Below are 18,609 nucleotides of genomic sequence, written 5' to 3'. Positions count from 1 at the left end.
AGCATTTCAATTTGCTGCATTTGATTGGATGTAAACCATATTATACATCCAGATGAAGTTTAACAATTGGTATTCATGAAATGATTTATAATTTTGGTTTTCATTTGTACATTGGTGGACTGTATGATTACACTTAGATTTAAGGTGTGTAAAATGATGGATTGCACAGAAGAAAAATTTTATATTGTTTTATGTTATGTTAAACTTATACATACACTTGTGGTAGTACAATGTAATTTTTGCATTTGTTAACACTATAAAATCTTTTATGGGCTATGGCTTGAAAATGTACATGATGACCTGAAACTAGTCGCCACAAAGAAATGATTATTATCCTAGCTGTGACAGATATTGGAAGCAAATAAAAAGCTATTGTTGTTTAATTTGCTTTGGAAATGATGCATCAAGCAGATACATTCTTATCACGTAAGTTTTTGTAGTAAGTAGGACAGCAGTGATAAACAGTCAAATCTTCACATTCATTGACCATTAACTAAAGCATTATGCCAAAGATAACTACCACCTGCAAAAGTAAACATAAAATGTAATTACTTATAACTTGAAAAAGTAAACTGTAACCTTCGACATTGTTGAAACTAATGTGGTCATGTGAGTAGGTATTGACTCCTACCTACTCAGAGTTGTACCCATTCCCACAGTGCAGATGTTGAAGGTGATAGCTGTTAACATCCTCGTCTTCGAATACAACAGCATATGGTCAACATCACTAAATTTATTGACAATGAGAGGAATAAAAGAATTACTGTCATTGGCTAGGATTTCAATTTTGTCGCCAGTGTCTAAACAACAATGGCTGATAATAGTCAACCTCTAAAACATCAATGGTTTTAAATTTGAGGTTAAATGATTAATTTATAGGATGACATCAAAAGCAATAAACAAATGCATCGCATGTCATATTAAGGAATAAATAAATACAGCTACAATTATCATTACATATCCCACAACATATTATACCGGTTGGAAAAAAAAATTGAGAGTAATTTTTCCCTTCAGTGTGTTGCATTGTTGTCTGAGAGCTTATCCTAATTTTAAGAACAGTCTTTCAGAAGCTGACACTGTCACTCTATAGCTCAAATATTTGACTGCAATTTTAAGTACCATTGGATAGGTAGTACCAATGATGTGGTTCCATACATCTAATGGGTCTTCTTTAAGATTTAAAAGATAGTCTTTCAGACAATATCTGGACTGTGCTGGTAGGTCTGTTTCTGTTCCGGTATGCAAATTATTGTTTTCTTGGGCTGTTTTATGAAATCCACTCTCTGAATAAAAGTAGGTTTCTCTGTTTTTACTGTAACATAGCAAAGTTTGGTTATCCTTACTGACAGTCTTTTCAACAGTGGCAAGCAGATCCTTGATGGTTTTGATTGCCATTGAACTTGCTAAAGCATCTTGATAGTGCGTGCTCTTGAATTTAGGACCGAGCAACATTGACATGCCAAATATGGTCATATGTTCAGTTGGTAGTAAACATACATAGTATAAAAATGATTTTACTTAACAAACCAATTTTTTTCTGAATTGACATCGAAGTGTGCTTCTGAATTTGAATCGGTTACGACACAAAATACAGGGTGAGCCCAAACTCTATCAACGATATTTCATAGGTTGAGGGGGGGGGGGGGGGGGGGAGACTTGTTTTCTGAGTGTTTTGATGTCAGGAAACAAGGAAACATCAGTCACCAGTCACTTGTTGCAGAATAATATGTTTTGTTTGTTACTCCAACTACCTTTGCATCTGAATTGCATTGATAATGGAATATCTTCACACCATTGCACCCCATATGTGGAATTGATGTGAGGACATAGCTAGCCTCTTAGTTGTACAAAGACAGCCCACCCTCCCCTCCCCTCCCCATGTTTGACAAGTTGCTATATACTACCTTGCAAAAATTTCAAAGATTTTATTGTGAAAATCTGATCTTGAAAGGATTTAATACAATCAGAAAAGTTTTGTGAAAAAGCGTAAAACAAATCATCATGTGCTATTTAGGAATAAAGGGAAGCGACTCACCTAAAGGCAGAAGCACTGCTTCTTCAACAGGCACACAAAAAGAAATTACAGAGCTTTGCTAGCTTTCAGAATGCATTTCCTTTCTCAAGTTTGTAGGGAAAACATGCGCACACACACACACACACACACACACACACACACACACACACACACACACACACCATTGGGTGGGGGTGGGGACTGGGCTAGCGATTTGCATTAGATTTCGGCCAGGAAGGTCACAGGAACAAAAGATGTGCTGTAAGGATAACTCCCATCTGCGCAGCTCAGAAAATCCGGTGGTTGAAGCGAGGATCCAGGTGGCACAGATTTGAAGCAGCCACTGAAATCTCACATGTTGTGCCCTGCTTCCTGTTGTGGCACTTGGTCCACCTCATTTTTGGTAACAGATTGGTGATGGCTGTTCATTCTAATTGACAGTTAGTTGTTTGTCATACCAATGAAGAACACTGTGTACTGGTTGCAGCAGAGCTGGTATGTAACATGGCTACTTTCACAAGTGGACCTGGCCTCTGATGGGGGTGGGATAAACTTGTGATGGGACTGGAATAGATGATGTTGGGTGGGTGGATTGAGCAGATCTTGCTTCTTGCATCTTGGTCTTCCGCAGGGGTGTGATCCCTGTGACAGGGAATTGGGGGTGAGAGTGGCATAGGGATGGACTAGGATGTTGTGGAGGTCAGGTGAGTGGCGAAACACCACTACTGTGGGAGGGTTGGAGGTATCTTGGGTAGGATGTCCCTCATTCCAGGGCATGATAATAGACAACCAAAGCCCAGACAAAGGACGTGGTTCAGTTGTTTGAGACCGGGGTGGTATTGGGTGACAAGGGGGTGCTTCTGTATGGTTGGTTCTTGGGCTGGCTGTGGGGATAAGGTGTGTGTGAGGAGATAGCATGGGATATCTGTTTGTGAATTAGGTCTGGAGGGTATTGCCTGTCTGCAAAGGCCATCAGTAAACTGGGCGAGGCAGTTCTCATCATTGTAGATGCATCTACATCAGATGGCCAGGCTGTATGGGAGGGATTTTTTGGTGTGGAAGGTTGGCAGCTGTCAAATTTTGGCGACTGGTGGGTTTGATGTGGACCAAGATGTGGATGGAGCCATCTGAGGGGAGGAGATCAACATCTAGGAAGATGGCACAGTTGGCCGAGGAGGACCAGGTGAAGTGGATGGGACAGAAGGTGTTGAGATTGTTGAGGAGTGAGGACAAGATGTCCTGGCCTTGGGTCCAGGTTATAAACATGTCATCAATAAACCTGAACCAGACCAGATGTTTAGGATTTAGAAGTTGATCAACAGGGGCCTAGATTCTTTCAGTGGGGGCACAGGGACACAGTAAACAGCCACAATGAGGACCCCAGGGTTTTTAGGTGTGTGGTGTTCAGGGAGTATGTAGAACGTGGGTGTGGAGTGAGTATGGAGATGGTGTCAGGGAAGAGGTTCTGGGAAGGGCCTGAGGATTTCAGCAGGGATTGGAGGTTATGTTGAACTTCTGGCATGGGGTCACTTTGGCAAAGCTTGTAGGTGGAGTTCCTCTGCCAGGTAGTCATTCTGGTTCATCACAATGTTAGTGGAACTTTGTCTGCTGGGAGAATGATCAGGTCAGGATCTGTTTTTTGGTTGTGTATGGCAGTCCTTTCTTCTGTTGAAAGGTGGTGGTTATTAGGGAGGGATCTGGGGAAGAATGGTAAGGTCATGTCAGAAATTAGGTTTTCCTGGAAGGTGACCAGGGTATAATTAGGTGAGAGTGGGGAGGTTCACAGCTGATTGGTTGTATGGATTGGGACAGGCAGGGTTCAGATTGGCTTTGATTGGAGGAGTTGGTGGCAAAGAAGTGTTTCCACTGTAGGGAGTGGGAGAAGGAGAGTAGATGTCTCCAAAGTTCAACAAGGTTAAACCTGGGAGTAGAGCTTAATGTGAGGTCCTTGGATAGGACTGAAATTTCTGTGGGACTGAGGATTTTGGTGGAGAGGTAACAACAGTGTTCTGGAACTGTTTCAACTCTGGATTTCATGGAGTGTTGGTAAGGTGTTTTGGAGGACATGGTGGGCAGAAAAGGTCAACTAGCAGAGTCTGAATGATGAGAGGTTGATGATGAGGTACACTGTGGGTAGGAAGAGAGTTGGATAGTGGTGCCCCAAGATGGGAGCAGGAAGTCAGCATGTTGGATAAATTGTGGGTGTGGTGGATATAATGTTGGAGTGTCAGGATGATGAGATGTAGATAGTGGGGATTGCATAGGAACATTATTTTGTGGAAGGAGTGGAGGTGGTTAAGGAATGCCTGTGGCATGGAGATGTGTTTTTGTGGAACCATGTTTGTGAAGGAAAGGTATGGCGGAATCTAAAAAATGGAGTTCAATGTAGAAGGAGGGTTGGGACCCAGATTAAGGATTTTTATGGTTAGGCTATTGGGAGGAGGGTTTCATGGCTTAGATAGCATTTAAGGAACAGGGTATGGGACAGGGTTTTGGCAGTGATAGGGAAACTTTTCTTAATTGATCCAGATAAATTATCAGGGGCCCACTGTGGAGGGAGGGGGGGGGGGGGGATAGCCCTGGGGAAAGAAGTTTGCATTAGAAGCAGTGAGTAAAGATGTCAGGTGGTTGTAGGGGCAGATGAATAATGTTGGTGGGTGTAAGGAATGAAAGGAATTGGGTTGGGGGCAAAGGTAGTATTTTGACTGGATTATATAGGATTACATGCACGATACATCATTGCGCTCCACCTCTGGATCGCCTTTTTTCCCGCCGTCCCCGGGCTACGTTGCCGTTTGGGATCAGAGTGCACCGTGTGCTTGAGTCCCTCAGTGTGGAGTCTGTACAACCCCAAATCCTGGGTTTTAACCGCCTGCCACCCTGGTTACTGAAGAGGCCACGTGTGATTTTAGATTTATTGCAGTACAAGAGAGATTGCACTCCTGCCACTGTTTTTAATGCAGCATTTTCTGCTATTTTATCTGCGCACCACTACTATGTAGCTGTTTTTACGGATGGGTCGAAACAAGGGGATTCCGTGGGTTGCTCAGTTGTTTCTCCGGATCGTGTCCTCAAAGTCCGCCTGCCTCAGACTTTTACTGTCTTTGATGCAGAATTGTCTGCGATCTTGCGGGCACTGGAGCCGATGAGACTTTCTTCCTCTCTTAAATTTCTTGTCTGTTCCGATTCACTCAGTGCCCTTCAATCATTGCACCATTTGTATCCGGCGGATAAAGTAGTCCAGACCATCCAGGATGCCCTCCTCCGACTACAGCGACTGGGGAAGGTTGTAGCTTTCTGCTGGATTCCGGGGCATGTCGGCATTGCTTGGAATGAAAGGGCAGATCTCGCAGCCAAGGAGGCGTGTCTTGATCCACACGTATCTCAGTGTGCTATCCCGTTGCACGCACTCACCTCGCTGTTGAGCTCACGGGTCATGCGTCGGTGGGAGGATGAGTGGCTGGAAGTGACTGACAATAAGCTCCGTCTAGTCAAGCCCACAACGCGTGTGTGGTGTACTTCCTTTCAGCCCCATCGACGGGACGAGGTTCTCCTCACTCGGCTTTGAATAGGCCACAGCCCTATGATGCATGGCTTCCTGCTCCGGCGAGAAGGCCCTCCATTGTGTGGTGCTTGCGGCGTCCAGGTCACTGTGAGCCACATTTTACTGGATTGCGTTTTATTTTCTGACCAGCAGGCCTCGGCTGATTTGCCAGCGGACCTGCCAACTCTTTTAGGCAACACTCGGACAAATGTGGTTAAAGTTTTAAAGTTCTGTGCCTTGTCAAATGTTTTTACAAAGATTTTAGGGAGAGGATTTTAATTTGCTCACTGTGTGACAAGCTCGCCCATCTTTTATGTAAGTGGCCAGCCAATGACACTTTCCTGTGTCATTCTTGTTGCTATGTTTTCCCTTCCCTTAGGTTTTACTTTCTTATGTCGTATTTTCCCTCTTTTCCTGCTTTCTTTGAATGTGTTTTTCAGTTTTATTAGGTCTCTCCCCATTCGTTCCTTTTAATGTGTGTCAGGGCGCTGATGACCTCGATGTTGAGCGCCCATAAACCCCAAAACACACACACACACACACACATCATTGCGCACGCAAAATAAATTTGATCATGTGTGATTTACAGGGTTCCTACAAGTACTGAAAATCAGGGAAATATCAGGGATTTTCAAACATCTCAGGGAAATATTAGGGAAAATTTAAAAAGCACTGGAAAAGTCTTGTTTTTGTCTCAGTAGGTGAAATGGTTTGTTTACTGAGATGTCATGCATTACAGCTGGCTGGGCACAGTTGAGTGCATGTTCTGCTTCCTACACCCTCATTGTTACTACTTCTCTTCTTCCTACCATTCCTGTCAGCTTGCAGTCAGTGCTGCCACCACTTCTTGCTACTAGTCTAGCAGCTGCTGACAAGAGGCAGGGAGGCGTGAGGAACCATTTGTTTGGATCTGATTCTCAGAGATTGTTGACGCAGCGGCTGGAGATGGTGGTCTTGTGTGCACGAGTTGTCATGTGTACATGAGTTGTGTCATGTGTGCATGAGTTGTCTGAGTGATTGCATAAATCTGTGTATGAGCTCTCATTTTCTGGAAAATGCTATGGCTGAAAATTTAGTTGTGAGAGTGAGATAATCTAGTCTTGGCTAAGTGATCATCTTTCTGGTGAGTTGCTACCTATCCTCATTAGTATTGATTCTCAGAGTACTTGCACAAGTTATCTGTTCATAGATTGATCTAAATATGGTCTCATTTCATCAACAAGGTGTCTGTGACACGTGAAGTCCACATTTGTGGACTTCCATGACGGGCCAAAACTGCGAGCCATTTCTGCAGGTACTTCTTAACGGATCAGGCCTGCCGATCTGAGGCCCATCGGTTCCCCCTAATGTGCAGGTCCTGCTCGACGGATCTAGTCTCACCGATCTGCCTGCAGGCTGGGTCTGTTTGTTTGTGGCAGATTTTCGTGGTTTATCCAAGGACCCAGGGCCACTCTGCTCCTTAGCAGGTCAGAGGCCACGGGCGATTGTTTTTTAGTTATTTTAATACATTTTGGCTCTTTAAAAATAATTTATATATTAGAAAGAATGGACGATTGAGGCTATTTCTGAAATCAGTGAAGGTATTGTAAATCTGTCTTGCAACTCCAAGGAAATGGTGTGTGGGTTGTTTTTTTTACCAAATGGGTTTTGTTTTATTGAAATAAAATAACAACAGTGGTCTTAATGAAACAAATATACCATTTCGCTTGCTTTTTCCATCTAAAAGCAGTTCATTACAAGATATGTTGATGTTAGTACTTAAGATTTTTGCTGAATGGGGGATAAATACAGAAGTACATAAATTTTTTATTTTATTTTATTTATTTATTTTTTGTCAACTTACACCATCACATACACTTGGCATCTCAAAATTTATTGGGGAAAATGCTAAAACTTGTATGGAAAACAGGGAAATATCAGGATATTTCACTTTGAGAAGCTTGTGGCAACCCTGATTTATTGTCACACGTAAGAGATAAAAAGGACACAAGAACAGGCCGATCCTTAGTGATATATAAAGGAGGGACAATTTTGAGTTGCTAGAAATGTATTATGCTGTTATCAGGAGTAGCAGGGCACACAGCTGCGGCTATCTGGATCCTCCAAACCATCACCACCTTTTCTGAGCTGTGCAGGTACGAGCTAACCTTACAGCACATCCTTCACTCTCATAACCTTCCTGGCCGATACCTAAGGTAACTTGGTCCCCCTCCACCCAATAGTTAGTGTGCGTGCGTGCATGCATGCGCGCGCGCACGCACGCACACTAACTATTGGGTGGAGGGGGACCAAGTTACCTTAGGTATCGGCCAGGAAGGTTATGAGAGTGAAGGATGTGCTGTAAGGTTAGCTCGTACCTGCACAGCTCAGAAAAGGTGGTGATGGTTTGGAGGATCCAGATAGCCGCGTGCGCGCGTGCATGTGTGTGTGTGTGTGTGTGTGTGTGTGTGTGTGTGTGTGTGTGTGCGCACATACACCCGCTCCAGTACCCCCGCCCAATTTGAGTCTCCACATCGGCTAGTTGTGTGTTGTCTCACACCCTACTCATTGAAATCACTTTCCCAGCCATATGCCACCTGCCCCCTCTACCTGCACCCCTAGCTAGCCCACAGATGGCTCCCCACCTTTCTCCATCCCTCACCTCAGCCCACCCCCACTCCCCCTGCCTCACTCTAGAATGCGGTCACTGTGGGTCTGGAAAGAGCTGGCAATGGTCTGAGCAGTGGTGCTTGAATTTTTTGTTTTAGGTCAGAAATTGTGTGACGTTTTTGTGGTATTAGTATTAATTTTGATTTAGTAGTACTAGTAAAAGTACTTGCTTTCTTAGTAGAGAGCGAAATTTGAGATCACTATCATTAATTCTTTAAATAGTGCTACTGTAGTAATTGAATTTAGGTGAGATAGACATTTAGTTTTTTCGGTAACTGTTAACATTTTACCCTGAGTGAGGAGTGTGGGCTTTGTTGTAGTTTTGTGAGTAGTGAGTTACAGTGTGAGATTCATTCAAAGTATTTTCATTGGGGGAATTCAGTGGGAAAGCCAGTGCGCATTCTAGCAAGATGCTCTCCTGGATATGCAGAATATGTAGCAGAAATAAATTGATACAGGAGCAGGAACATAAGATCTGTGCACTTCAGGTGCAGTTACAAAAGGCAAAGGAGGAACTAGATAGGATAAAGAGGGCAGGGGAATGGGAAATGTCAGTTGGTAAGAAGGCAGCTAGGAGGAAGGGATATTCAGACAGTTGTACATTGTGTATAACCGATAGATTTGACTGACTGTCAGAGTGTAGTGAAGAGGAGCCTCTTGTAGTTGTAGGATTAGGAAACATGCAGCAGTCGTAAGCATTTAGGGAGCCCAAGTCAGTTCAGATTCTAACAGAAAGAAGAAGGCTCTGCTGCTAAGAAGTTCGCATGGCAGAGGTGTGGGCCAGCAGTTGCAGGAAGTGTTGGGGAGTCACCAGGATTGTGAAGCCTATCGTAGGGTTGGATCAGGTGACTGTTAACATTGGGCAGTTATGTAGGAATTTTACGAAAGAGGATCAGGTTGTGATAGTGGGTGAAGCTGGGAATAGTCTTGATAGGAACGAGGAGTATGATGTAGGTGGTGACCAGGTACAGATAGCTACTCAAACTGGTGGCACTAATGTGCACTTTGTGCAACTGTTTCAGCGTCGTGATTGGTCTCATCTTAATTCTGCTGTTACGCATGTTAACATGGGGCTGGAGAAGGTGCCAATGGCAGAGGTCGTATCTCACATTGCATTGATGCTAGTTGACTCTATCAGTAGATCAGGTTCCACTAGGCATGGTCTGCACCTCAATAGGTATGGGAAGGGGAGGCTGGCAAAGCTTACGGGTGACAGTGTAGTAGGTTGAGGTGGGATCACCCATGGAAAAATTTCTGTAGTAGTTGGTGTTAGAGTTGAACCTTTTTTAGACTGAAGTCAGCTGATAAGTACCTCTGCTTAAAGGAAGTCCCCCTAACAAAGGACTCACCTTCAAACAGGGTCAGGTATGGAAGTAGTGAAGGATTTAGCATATTTCATGAAAATATATGAGGTATTAGAGATAAAGCTAGTGAACTGCTTACAGATGTTGACTGATGTTATTGGTGTACCGGATCACCACTTAAATAATTGACATTTCAGAGGCTTCCTTTACCAGGATACAGGTTAGCTGGCTGTTTTTCAAGGAATTATTTGTGGAGTGGGGAGCAACCATGTACATGAAAACAGTATTCCATTTGAGTCTGTTGACATACCATGGCACTGCATTGAACAGGTTTTTGAATGTTGTGCAGGGACAGTTGAATTTAGTGAGACTAATCTTCTAATTGTTGTTATTTACAGGTCTCCTACCTCTGACTTCAGAGTATTTCTGCCCAAGATATAGAGGATTCTTGGTTCACTTGGTAGGAAGTATCAAAAATTAGTGATTTATGGTGACTTCAAATTAATTTTGACGTGAATGTGCAAGAAAAGGGATGTTGGAAGACCTCCTAAATTCATGTAATCTGATGCAAACTGTGTTTTTTCCAACCAGGATGCAGGGGAACAGTAACACAACCAGATACAATATTTTTATTCATTCTTCATTACTAGATGAGTAGTCTGTTAATAAAAGGGTGAATGGCATTTCAGACAATGATGCACAAATTTTATTATTGAAAGGTTTTTGTACTCAAACAAATGTTATATATAATTGCAACCTATGTATAAAAGCTAAACCAATGGCAATAGAGAGTTTTTTAAACCTCATTAAGGAACAAGAGTGGGAGGATGTTTATAGTGTCAACAACACAGATAACAAATAAAATTCTTTCCTTAACACATTTTTCATGTTCTTTGAAAGTTGCTTTCCATTAGAACATTTTAAACAGAGTACTAGCAGTAAATGGCAGCCAGGGTGGCTGACTCGTGGGATAAGGATGTCATGTAGAACAAAGTGGGAATTATATCAAAATGTTAGAAGTAATCACAATCGAGCTGCAGTAGCCCATTACAAACAGTATTGTAAGGTGCTTAAAATGTTATTAGGAAGGCAAAGAGTGTGTGGTACACAAATAGAGTAGCTAATTAATGCATGGAGTGTCTGGTCAGCTGGACAAGATTGATGATATAAAATTAGTTCATAGTAAAAATGTTTCTGTTACTGACAAGTCAGATATATGTACAGTATTTAACACTTTCCGAGCGTTGCTGATGAATTTAATAAAAACTTAGTTCCTCAGGGAATTGTATAATTCTCTCGGAAAATGCCTTTCCGAGACTGATGTCGGAAATACTCCTCTGTAATACTGAGAAGGTGGAGATTGAGTCAATAATCAAATCACTGAAGACTAAGGACTCTCATGGATATGATGGAGAGTACCTAGCAGAATATTAAAGTACTGTGCTGCACATGTTAGCCCTGTACTTAGCCACATTTGTAATTTTTCCTTTAATAATGGTCAGAATCCTGAGTGGTTAAAGTCCTCAGAAGTAAATCCAGTGATTAAAGTACTCAAAAGTAAAGCCACTTTATAAAAAGGGAGAAGGGGATAATGTAGACAATTTTAGACCTATTGTTATGCAATCAGTGTTTGTTAAAGTTATTGAAAAGGCTGTATATGTAAGGATAATTGATCATTTTATTTCAGATAATTTGCTGTCAAATGTACAGTTTGGTTTTATAAATGGTTTACTAACTGAAAATGCTATATTCTCTTTTCTCTGTGAGGTACTGGATGGATTAAACAAAAGGTTTCAAACACTAGGCATCTTTTTTTGATCTACATAAGGCATTTGATTGTGTTGATCACAAAATGTAACTCCAGAAGTTGGACCACTATGGAATAGAGGGAGTAGCTCACAATTGGTTCACCTCTTACTTTAATAATAGACAACAAAAGGTCATTCCCCACAGTGTTGAGAATGGCTATGATGTGGGGTCTGAGTGGCACATGATTAAATGGGGAGTGCCCCAGGGATTAGTGTTGGGGCCACTCCTGTTCCTTATTTATATAAATGATATGCCCTCTAGTATTACAAATGATTCTAAAACATTTCTCTTTGCTGATGACACTAGCTTGGTAGTAAAAAATGTGTGCAACACTGGCATCGTTTAAAATAATGCAGTTCAAGACATAAATTCATGGCTTGTAAAAAATAAACTAACGCTAAATCTCAGTGAGACTCAGTTTCTGTAGTTTCTAACACATAATTCAACAAAATCCAGCGTTTTTATTTCACAGGATGGGCATATGATTGGTGAAACTGAACAGTTAAAATTTCTAGGTGTTCAGATAGATAGTAAACTGTTGTGGAAAGCCCACATTCAGGATCTTGTTCAGAGACTTAATACTGCAATTTTTACTGTCCGAATGGTTTCTAAAGTAAGTGATAGATTAGCCTGCCCGGTTGGTCATGCAGTCTAACGCACGGCTTTCTTGGCGGGAAGGAGCACTTGGTCTCCGGCACGAATCCGCCCAGCGGATTTGTGTCGAGGTCCGGTGACCCAGCCAGTCTGTGGATGGTTTTTAGGCGGTTTTCCATCTGCCTTGGCGAATGTGGGTTGGTTCCCCTTAATCTGCCTCAGTTACACTATGTCGGCGATTGCTGCACAAACAAGTTCTCCACGTACGCGTACACCACCATTACTCTACCACGCAAACATAGGGGTTACACTCGTCTGGTGTGAGATGTTCCCTGCGGGGTCCACCGGGGGCTGAACTGCACAGTAACCCTGGGTTCAGTGTGGGGTGGCGGAGGGGTGAAGTGGACTGCGGTAGTCGTCATGGGGTTGTGAACCACTGTGGCTACGGCGGGGACAGAGCCTCTCCATCGTTTCTAGGTCCCCGGTTAACATACAATACAATACAAGTGATAGATCGAAACACGAAAAGTAGCCTGTTTCACTTATTTTCATTCGCTTATGATGTGTGGTATTATATTATTATATTTTGGGGTAACTCTTCCCATTCTCAAAGGATATTTTTGGCTCAGAAACAGTTGGTTTGGGCAATAAGTGGTGTAAGTTCGTGAACATCTTGTCGACCCCTGTTCATTAGTCAGATTACCCTGTCATTGGTCTCTCAATATGTATATTCATTACTGTTGTTTCTTGTTAACAGTATCAGCTTATTCCCAAGAATTAGCAGTGTTTACTCATTTAATACTAGGCAGAAATCCAATGTGCATTTGGATTGCAATTCCTTGAGTCTTGTGCAGAATGCTGCTGCATCCATTTTCAATAAGCTACCACAAGAATACAAAAATTTTAGCAGTAATCCACGTGCTTTCAAATCAAAACTGAAGAGTTTCTTCTTGGGTCAGTTCTACTCTGTCGAGGTTTTCTTGAAAAATTAAGCAGATTCCTTTGTCATATTGTTGATTGTGTTTACATAAACTTATGGCTTGTCCCTTTCTTTTTTCTTTTTTTGGGTTCATGAACATTTAATTGTATCTGTTATTTCTTTTATGTTGTAATTGTCTGTACTGACATGTTCCATGACCTTGGAGATTTCAATTTGGTCCGAAGGAACTAGTCTTGTAAAATAAATGAAAAACCCCAGTCACAATACTACCCCCTGCCCTCAACACATTTGCTTTCATTCCTTACAACCTTCAATGTTCCTCAGCTCCCCCCTACAACCACCTGCCACCTTTACATGCCACTTCCAATGCCAGATTCTTTCTCCAGCTCAATCCCACCCCCAATGGACACTTAATTTATCTGCACCAATTCAGAAAAATTTCCCTATCCCTAGCCAAAATCCTGTCCTATATCCTGTTCCTCAAATGCTGCCTAAGTCTTGTAATACCTCCCCCCCTTCTTCCACAGTAAACTTTGTTTTTCAGATTCTGCCTACCTTTCCCTCGCTAACCTGGTTTTACAAAAACACATCTCCATGGCACAGGCATCCCTGAATCACCTCCACTCTCTCTGCAAAATACTGTTGCTATGCAATCCCCACTATGTACACATCACCACCCAAATTGAAGTCCTGACACGCCAACACCTAGAAAAACATTCCAAACACCAACTCCACAAGTTGTCTAGCCTACTGACATCCTACTCCTGCCCTGGAGCACCACTATCCAACCCCCCTCCTATCCACACTGTTCCTCATTGTCAACCTCCTCATAATCCTTTGACCCTGCCTAGCTGAAATTTTCGACCTACCACATCTCCAAAACCTCCTACCAACACTCCATGAAACCCAGAGCTGAGTCAATCCCAGAACACAGTTGTTAACCTCTCCATCAAAAACCTCAGCCGCACAAAAGTTCCAGTCCTATACAAAGGCCTCACATTTAGCCCTAATCACAGGTTTAACCATGTTGGTCTTTTGAAAGATCTATTCTCCTTCTCCCATGCCCTGCAGTGGAAACACTTAGTTGCCACCAACCCCTCCAGCCAAAGCCAATCCGAATCCTGCCTGTCTCAGTTCATTCTACCAACCAGCTGTGAACCTCCTGCACTCCCACCTAACTGTACCATGGTCATCTTCCAGGAACTCCTAACTTCCAGCATGACCTCACCATCCTTCCCCAGATCCCTTCCTAATAAAAACCACCTTTCTGCAGAAGAAAGGACTGCCCTAACCAACCTAAAAATGGATCCTGACCTGATCATTCTCTTGGCAGCAAAGACGCCACTAATGCTGTGATGAACCGGAGTGACTACCTGGGAGAGGGCCTCCATCAGTTGTCCGACACCTCCACCTACAAACTCTGCCAAAGTGACCCCATTCCAGAAGTCCAACATAAACTCCAATCCCTGCTGAAGTCCTTACGCCCTTCCCAGAACCTCTGCCCAGACTCCCATCTCCCTACCCACCCCAACAGCATGTACACCTACCTTCTACATGCTCCCCAAATTCCACATTGCAGTTGTTTACAGTTGCCCCACCGATAGAATGTAGGCCCTTGTTGATCACATCTCAATCCTAAACATCTGGTCTGATTCAGGTTTATTGATGACATGCTTATAATCTGGACCCAAGGCCAGGACATCTTGTCCTGACTCCTCAACCATCTCAACACGTTCTGTCCCATCCACTTCACCTGGCCCTCCTCCACCCATGGTGCCACCTTCCTAGATGTCGATCTCGTCCCCTCAGATGGCTCCATCCACACCTCGGTCCACATAAAATCCAGCAATACCTGCACTTTGGCTGCTGCCACCTTCCACACCAAAAAATCCCTCCCATTCAGCCTGGCCACCTGCAGTAGACACATCTGCAATGATGAGAACTCCCTTGTCCAGTATGCTGAAAGCCTTTGCAAACAGGCAATATCCTCCAGAACTAATCCACAAACAGATATCCCGTGCCATACACTCACACACCTGATCCTCACAGCCGTCCCAAGAACCAACCGCACAGAAGCACCCCCTTGTTATTCAGTACCACCCTGGACTGGAACAAATGAACCACGTCCTTTGTCTTAGTCTTTGGTTGCCTATTATCAGGTTCTCAAATGAGGGACATCCAACCCAAGATACTACCAACCACTCCCAGAGTGGTGTTCTGCCTCTCTTGAGACCTCCACAACATCCTAGACCATCCGTACACCACTTCCACCCCCCAGTTCCCTGCGATAGTGAACATACCCCTAGAGAAGACCAAGATGCAAGATGTGCCCAATCCACCCACCCAACATCACCTATTCCAGTCCCATCATGGGTTTATGCTACCCCCATCAGAGGCCAAGTTGATATGTGAAAGGAGCTATGTTATATACCAGCTCTACTGCAACCAGTACAAAGTTGGCACGACAAACAACCAACCAACCATCAACTAGAGTGAGTGGCCACCGCCAAATCCTTAGAGCACATCTTTCGCTCCTCATTTCATGCATTAATACATGCGCTGAAGGATTTTACTTGTGCGAGTATTTGAACACAGAGATAAATATCTATATATACTCTTATTCATAATTTTTCATTAATTACATTTTTAAAAATGGAAAAAGGAAAGAAATTCTTCCTTTGTGGGCATTCCCTTTATTTTCTGGGCAACAGATCATATGCTTCATCATTCTGAATACTTCCACTTTTGTACTCATCGGCCTAACATCACACAATGCCAGCAAGGATTTATGAGGGTGTTCTGAAAAGTAATGGCTGCCAATTTTTTATGTAATAACTCTTAAAGCTGCATCTTTATTCTTCATGCTGACATATTTATTTCTCAACATAGTCACTCCGAAGACAAACACATTTTTTCCAATGAAAGACTGGTTTGTTGATACGGTCGCCGTAGAATCTTTGACTTTGTTGATGGAGCCACAGATTCACTTCTGCTTTTAACGCTTCATCACTATCAAAGTGAAGTCCTCGAAGATGTTCTTTAAGTTTTGAAAGCAGATGTAAACCAGAAGGGGCCAAGTTGGGACTGTATGGAGGATGATCAGTGACAGTGAACCCAAGATGTCAGATTGTTGCATAGGTTGCTGATCTCAAGTTTGATCCGGCATTGTCATGCTGAAGGAAAGTTGTGCCCAGATTAGAATATGGTAATTCATCGAAGAACTTCGGACAGTTCACTTTGTGAAGTTTTCATGCATTTTTCAGTCTGTTCCTAAGAATTTTAATATTCATTCTGCCTTTAGTCTCATCATAATATATATTTTTTATATTATGTTGTTCTTAACTTAGATCAATTATAAAATGATGTAAAGATTTACAAATGTCAGTAATTTGACCTTAGTGAATGACTAGAATACTACAGGGCCTTTTTTCTGAATTATGATAATATTTCTTCAGAATTGCATTTATATCTAATGGAACAGGCACTTTGGTGACTACAGCCATTATGAAATACATGAAATGTATTCACAATTGCGAATATGGACAACCATAAGCTATATAATGAAATTGTGGCAATGAAAATTTGTGCTGGGCCAGGACTTGAGCCTAGATTTTCTGCTTATTGTAAGCAGTCACCTTACCATTTGCCTATTGAAGCATGACTCATGGCCAGACCCAAACTTCCGTATATTGTCAATCACATGTGTGCAACCTGTACTTGTATATACATTATGTATATTCCTGTACAGGGGAGACATTTTACTTGAAAGGTGCTTACCCAGTGTCTGGATAAATATATTGCAGTGCCTGTCTAATTCCGAATTTGATGCAGTGGTCCTTCAGACATGCTTGTATGTACGAAGGAACAGGCACTGCAACAACTACAGCCATTATGAAATACCTTAAATATATTCACAGTTGCAAATATGGACAACTGTCACCTGTAAAATAGAATGGCGACAAAGAAAATGAAACTGGGCCTCGAATCCGGATTTTCTGCTTATCGCGAGTGGCTGCCTTAGCATTTAGCTACCCGAGCATGACTCATGGCCAGACCCAAACTTCCATATGTCATCCACCATGTTTCTACAACCTGCCTGTAATCTACATCTACATGGATACTCTGCAAATCACATTTAAGTGCCTGTCAGAGGGTTCATCGAACCACCTTCACAATTCTCTATTATTCCAATCTCGTATAGCACGCGGAAAGAATGAACATCTATATCTTTCCATCCGAGCTATGATTTCCCTTATTTTATCGTGGTGATCGTTCCGCCCTATGAAGGTCAGTGTCAACAAAATGTTTTCGCATTCAGAGGAGAAAGTTGGTGATTGAAATTTTGTGAGAAGATTCTGTCGCAACAAAAAACGCCCTTCTTTTAATGATTTCAAGCCCAAATCCTGTATCATTTCTGTGACACTCTGTCCCATATTTTGTGATAATACAAAGCATGCTGCCTTTCTTTGAACTTTTTCGATGTACTCCGTCAGTCCTATCTGGTAAGGATCCCACACCAAGCAGCAGTATTCTAAAAGAGGACGGACAAGTGTAGTGTAGGCAGTCTCTTTAGTAAATCAGTTACTTTTATAAGTGTCCTGCCAATAAAACACAGTCTTTGGTTAGGCTTCCCCACAACATTTTCTATTCGTTTCTTCCAATTTAAGTTGTTCATAATTGTAATTCCTAGGTATTTAGCTGAATTTACGGCCTTTAGATTTGACTGATTTATTGTGTAACCGAAGTGTAACAGATTCCTTTTAGCACTCATGTGGATGACCTCACACTTTTTGTTATTTAGGGTCAATTGCCAATTTTTGCACTATACAGATATCTTTTCTAAATCGTTTTGCAGTTTGTTTTTATCTTCTGATGACTTTCTTGGTTGATAAACGACAGCGTCATCTGCAAACAACCAAAGATTGTCTCCCAAATCGTTTATATAGATAAGGAACAGCAAAGGGCCTATAACACTAGCTTGGGGAATGCCTGAAATCACTTCTGTTTTACTCAATAACTTTCCGTCAATTACTATGAATTCTGACCTCTGTGACAGGAAATCGCAAATAACTGAGATGATATTCCATAAGCACGCAATTTTACTACGAGCCGCTTGTTTGGTACAGTGTCAAAAACCTTCCGGAAATCCAGGAATATGTAATTGATCTGAAATCCCTTGTCAATGGCACTCATCACTTCATATGAATAAGGAGCTAGTTGTGTTTCACAGGAACGATGTTTTCTAAACCCATGTTGACTGTGTGTCAATAGACCATTTCCTTCGAGGTAATTCATAATGTTCAAACACAATATATGTTCTAAAATCCTGCGGCATATCAACATTAACAATATCGGCCTGTAATTTAGTGGATTACTCCTACTACCTTTCTTGAATATTGGTGTGACCTGTGCTACTTTCCAGTCTTTGGGTACAGATCTTTCGTCGAGCGAACGGTTATGTATTATTGTTAAGTATGGAGCTAATGCATCAGCGTACTCTGAAAGGAACCTAATTGGTATATAGTCTGGACCAGAAGACTTGTTTTTATTAAGTGATTTGAGTTGCTTCACTACTCCAAGGATATTTACTTCTACGTTACTCATGTTGGCAGCTGTTCTAGACTCGAATTCTGGTATATTTACTTTGTCTTCTTTTGTGAAGGCACTTTGGAAGGCTGTGTTTAGTAACTCTGCTTTGGCAGCACTGTCTTCGATAGTATCTCCATTGTTAGTGTGCAGAGAAGGCATTGAT

The 18,609-nt window shown here is 42.2% G+C and overlaps 1 protein-coding gene across 4 annotated transcripts in view; it reads left to right on the top strand.

The window, feature by feature from the left end:
* Positions 1-18,609, top strand: part of LOC126188099 (G-protein-signaling modulator 2) — a 163,547-nt gene that overhangs the window by 91,223 nt on the left and 53,715 nt on the right. Inside the window, exon 12 of one of the 4 annotated variants that reach the window (XM_049929585.1) lies at positions 9,913-10,307. The exons of the other annotated variants lie outside the window; for them this stretch is intronic. Within the exon in view, the coding sequence (XP_049785542.1) occupies positions 9,913-9,995 (83 nt within the window). The 3' untranslated portion in view covers positions 9,996-10,307. Of the gene's footprint in view, positions 1-9,912; positions 10,308-18,609 lie in introns of those variants that run through there. 4 annotated transcript variants of the gene reach the window in all.

The sequence above is a fragment of the Schistocerca cancellata genome, chromosome 1 (genome assembly GCF_023864275.1).
Source record: "Schistocerca cancellata isolate TAMUIC-IGC-003103 chromosome 1, iqSchCanc2.1, whole genome shotgun sequence".
Taxonomy (NCBI): Eukaryota; Metazoa; Arthropoda; class Insecta; order Orthoptera; family Acrididae; genus Schistocerca; species Schistocerca cancellata.
The sequence above is the reverse complement of the archived record's forward strand: the minus strand, read 5'-3'. Positions and strand labels throughout refer to the sequence as shown.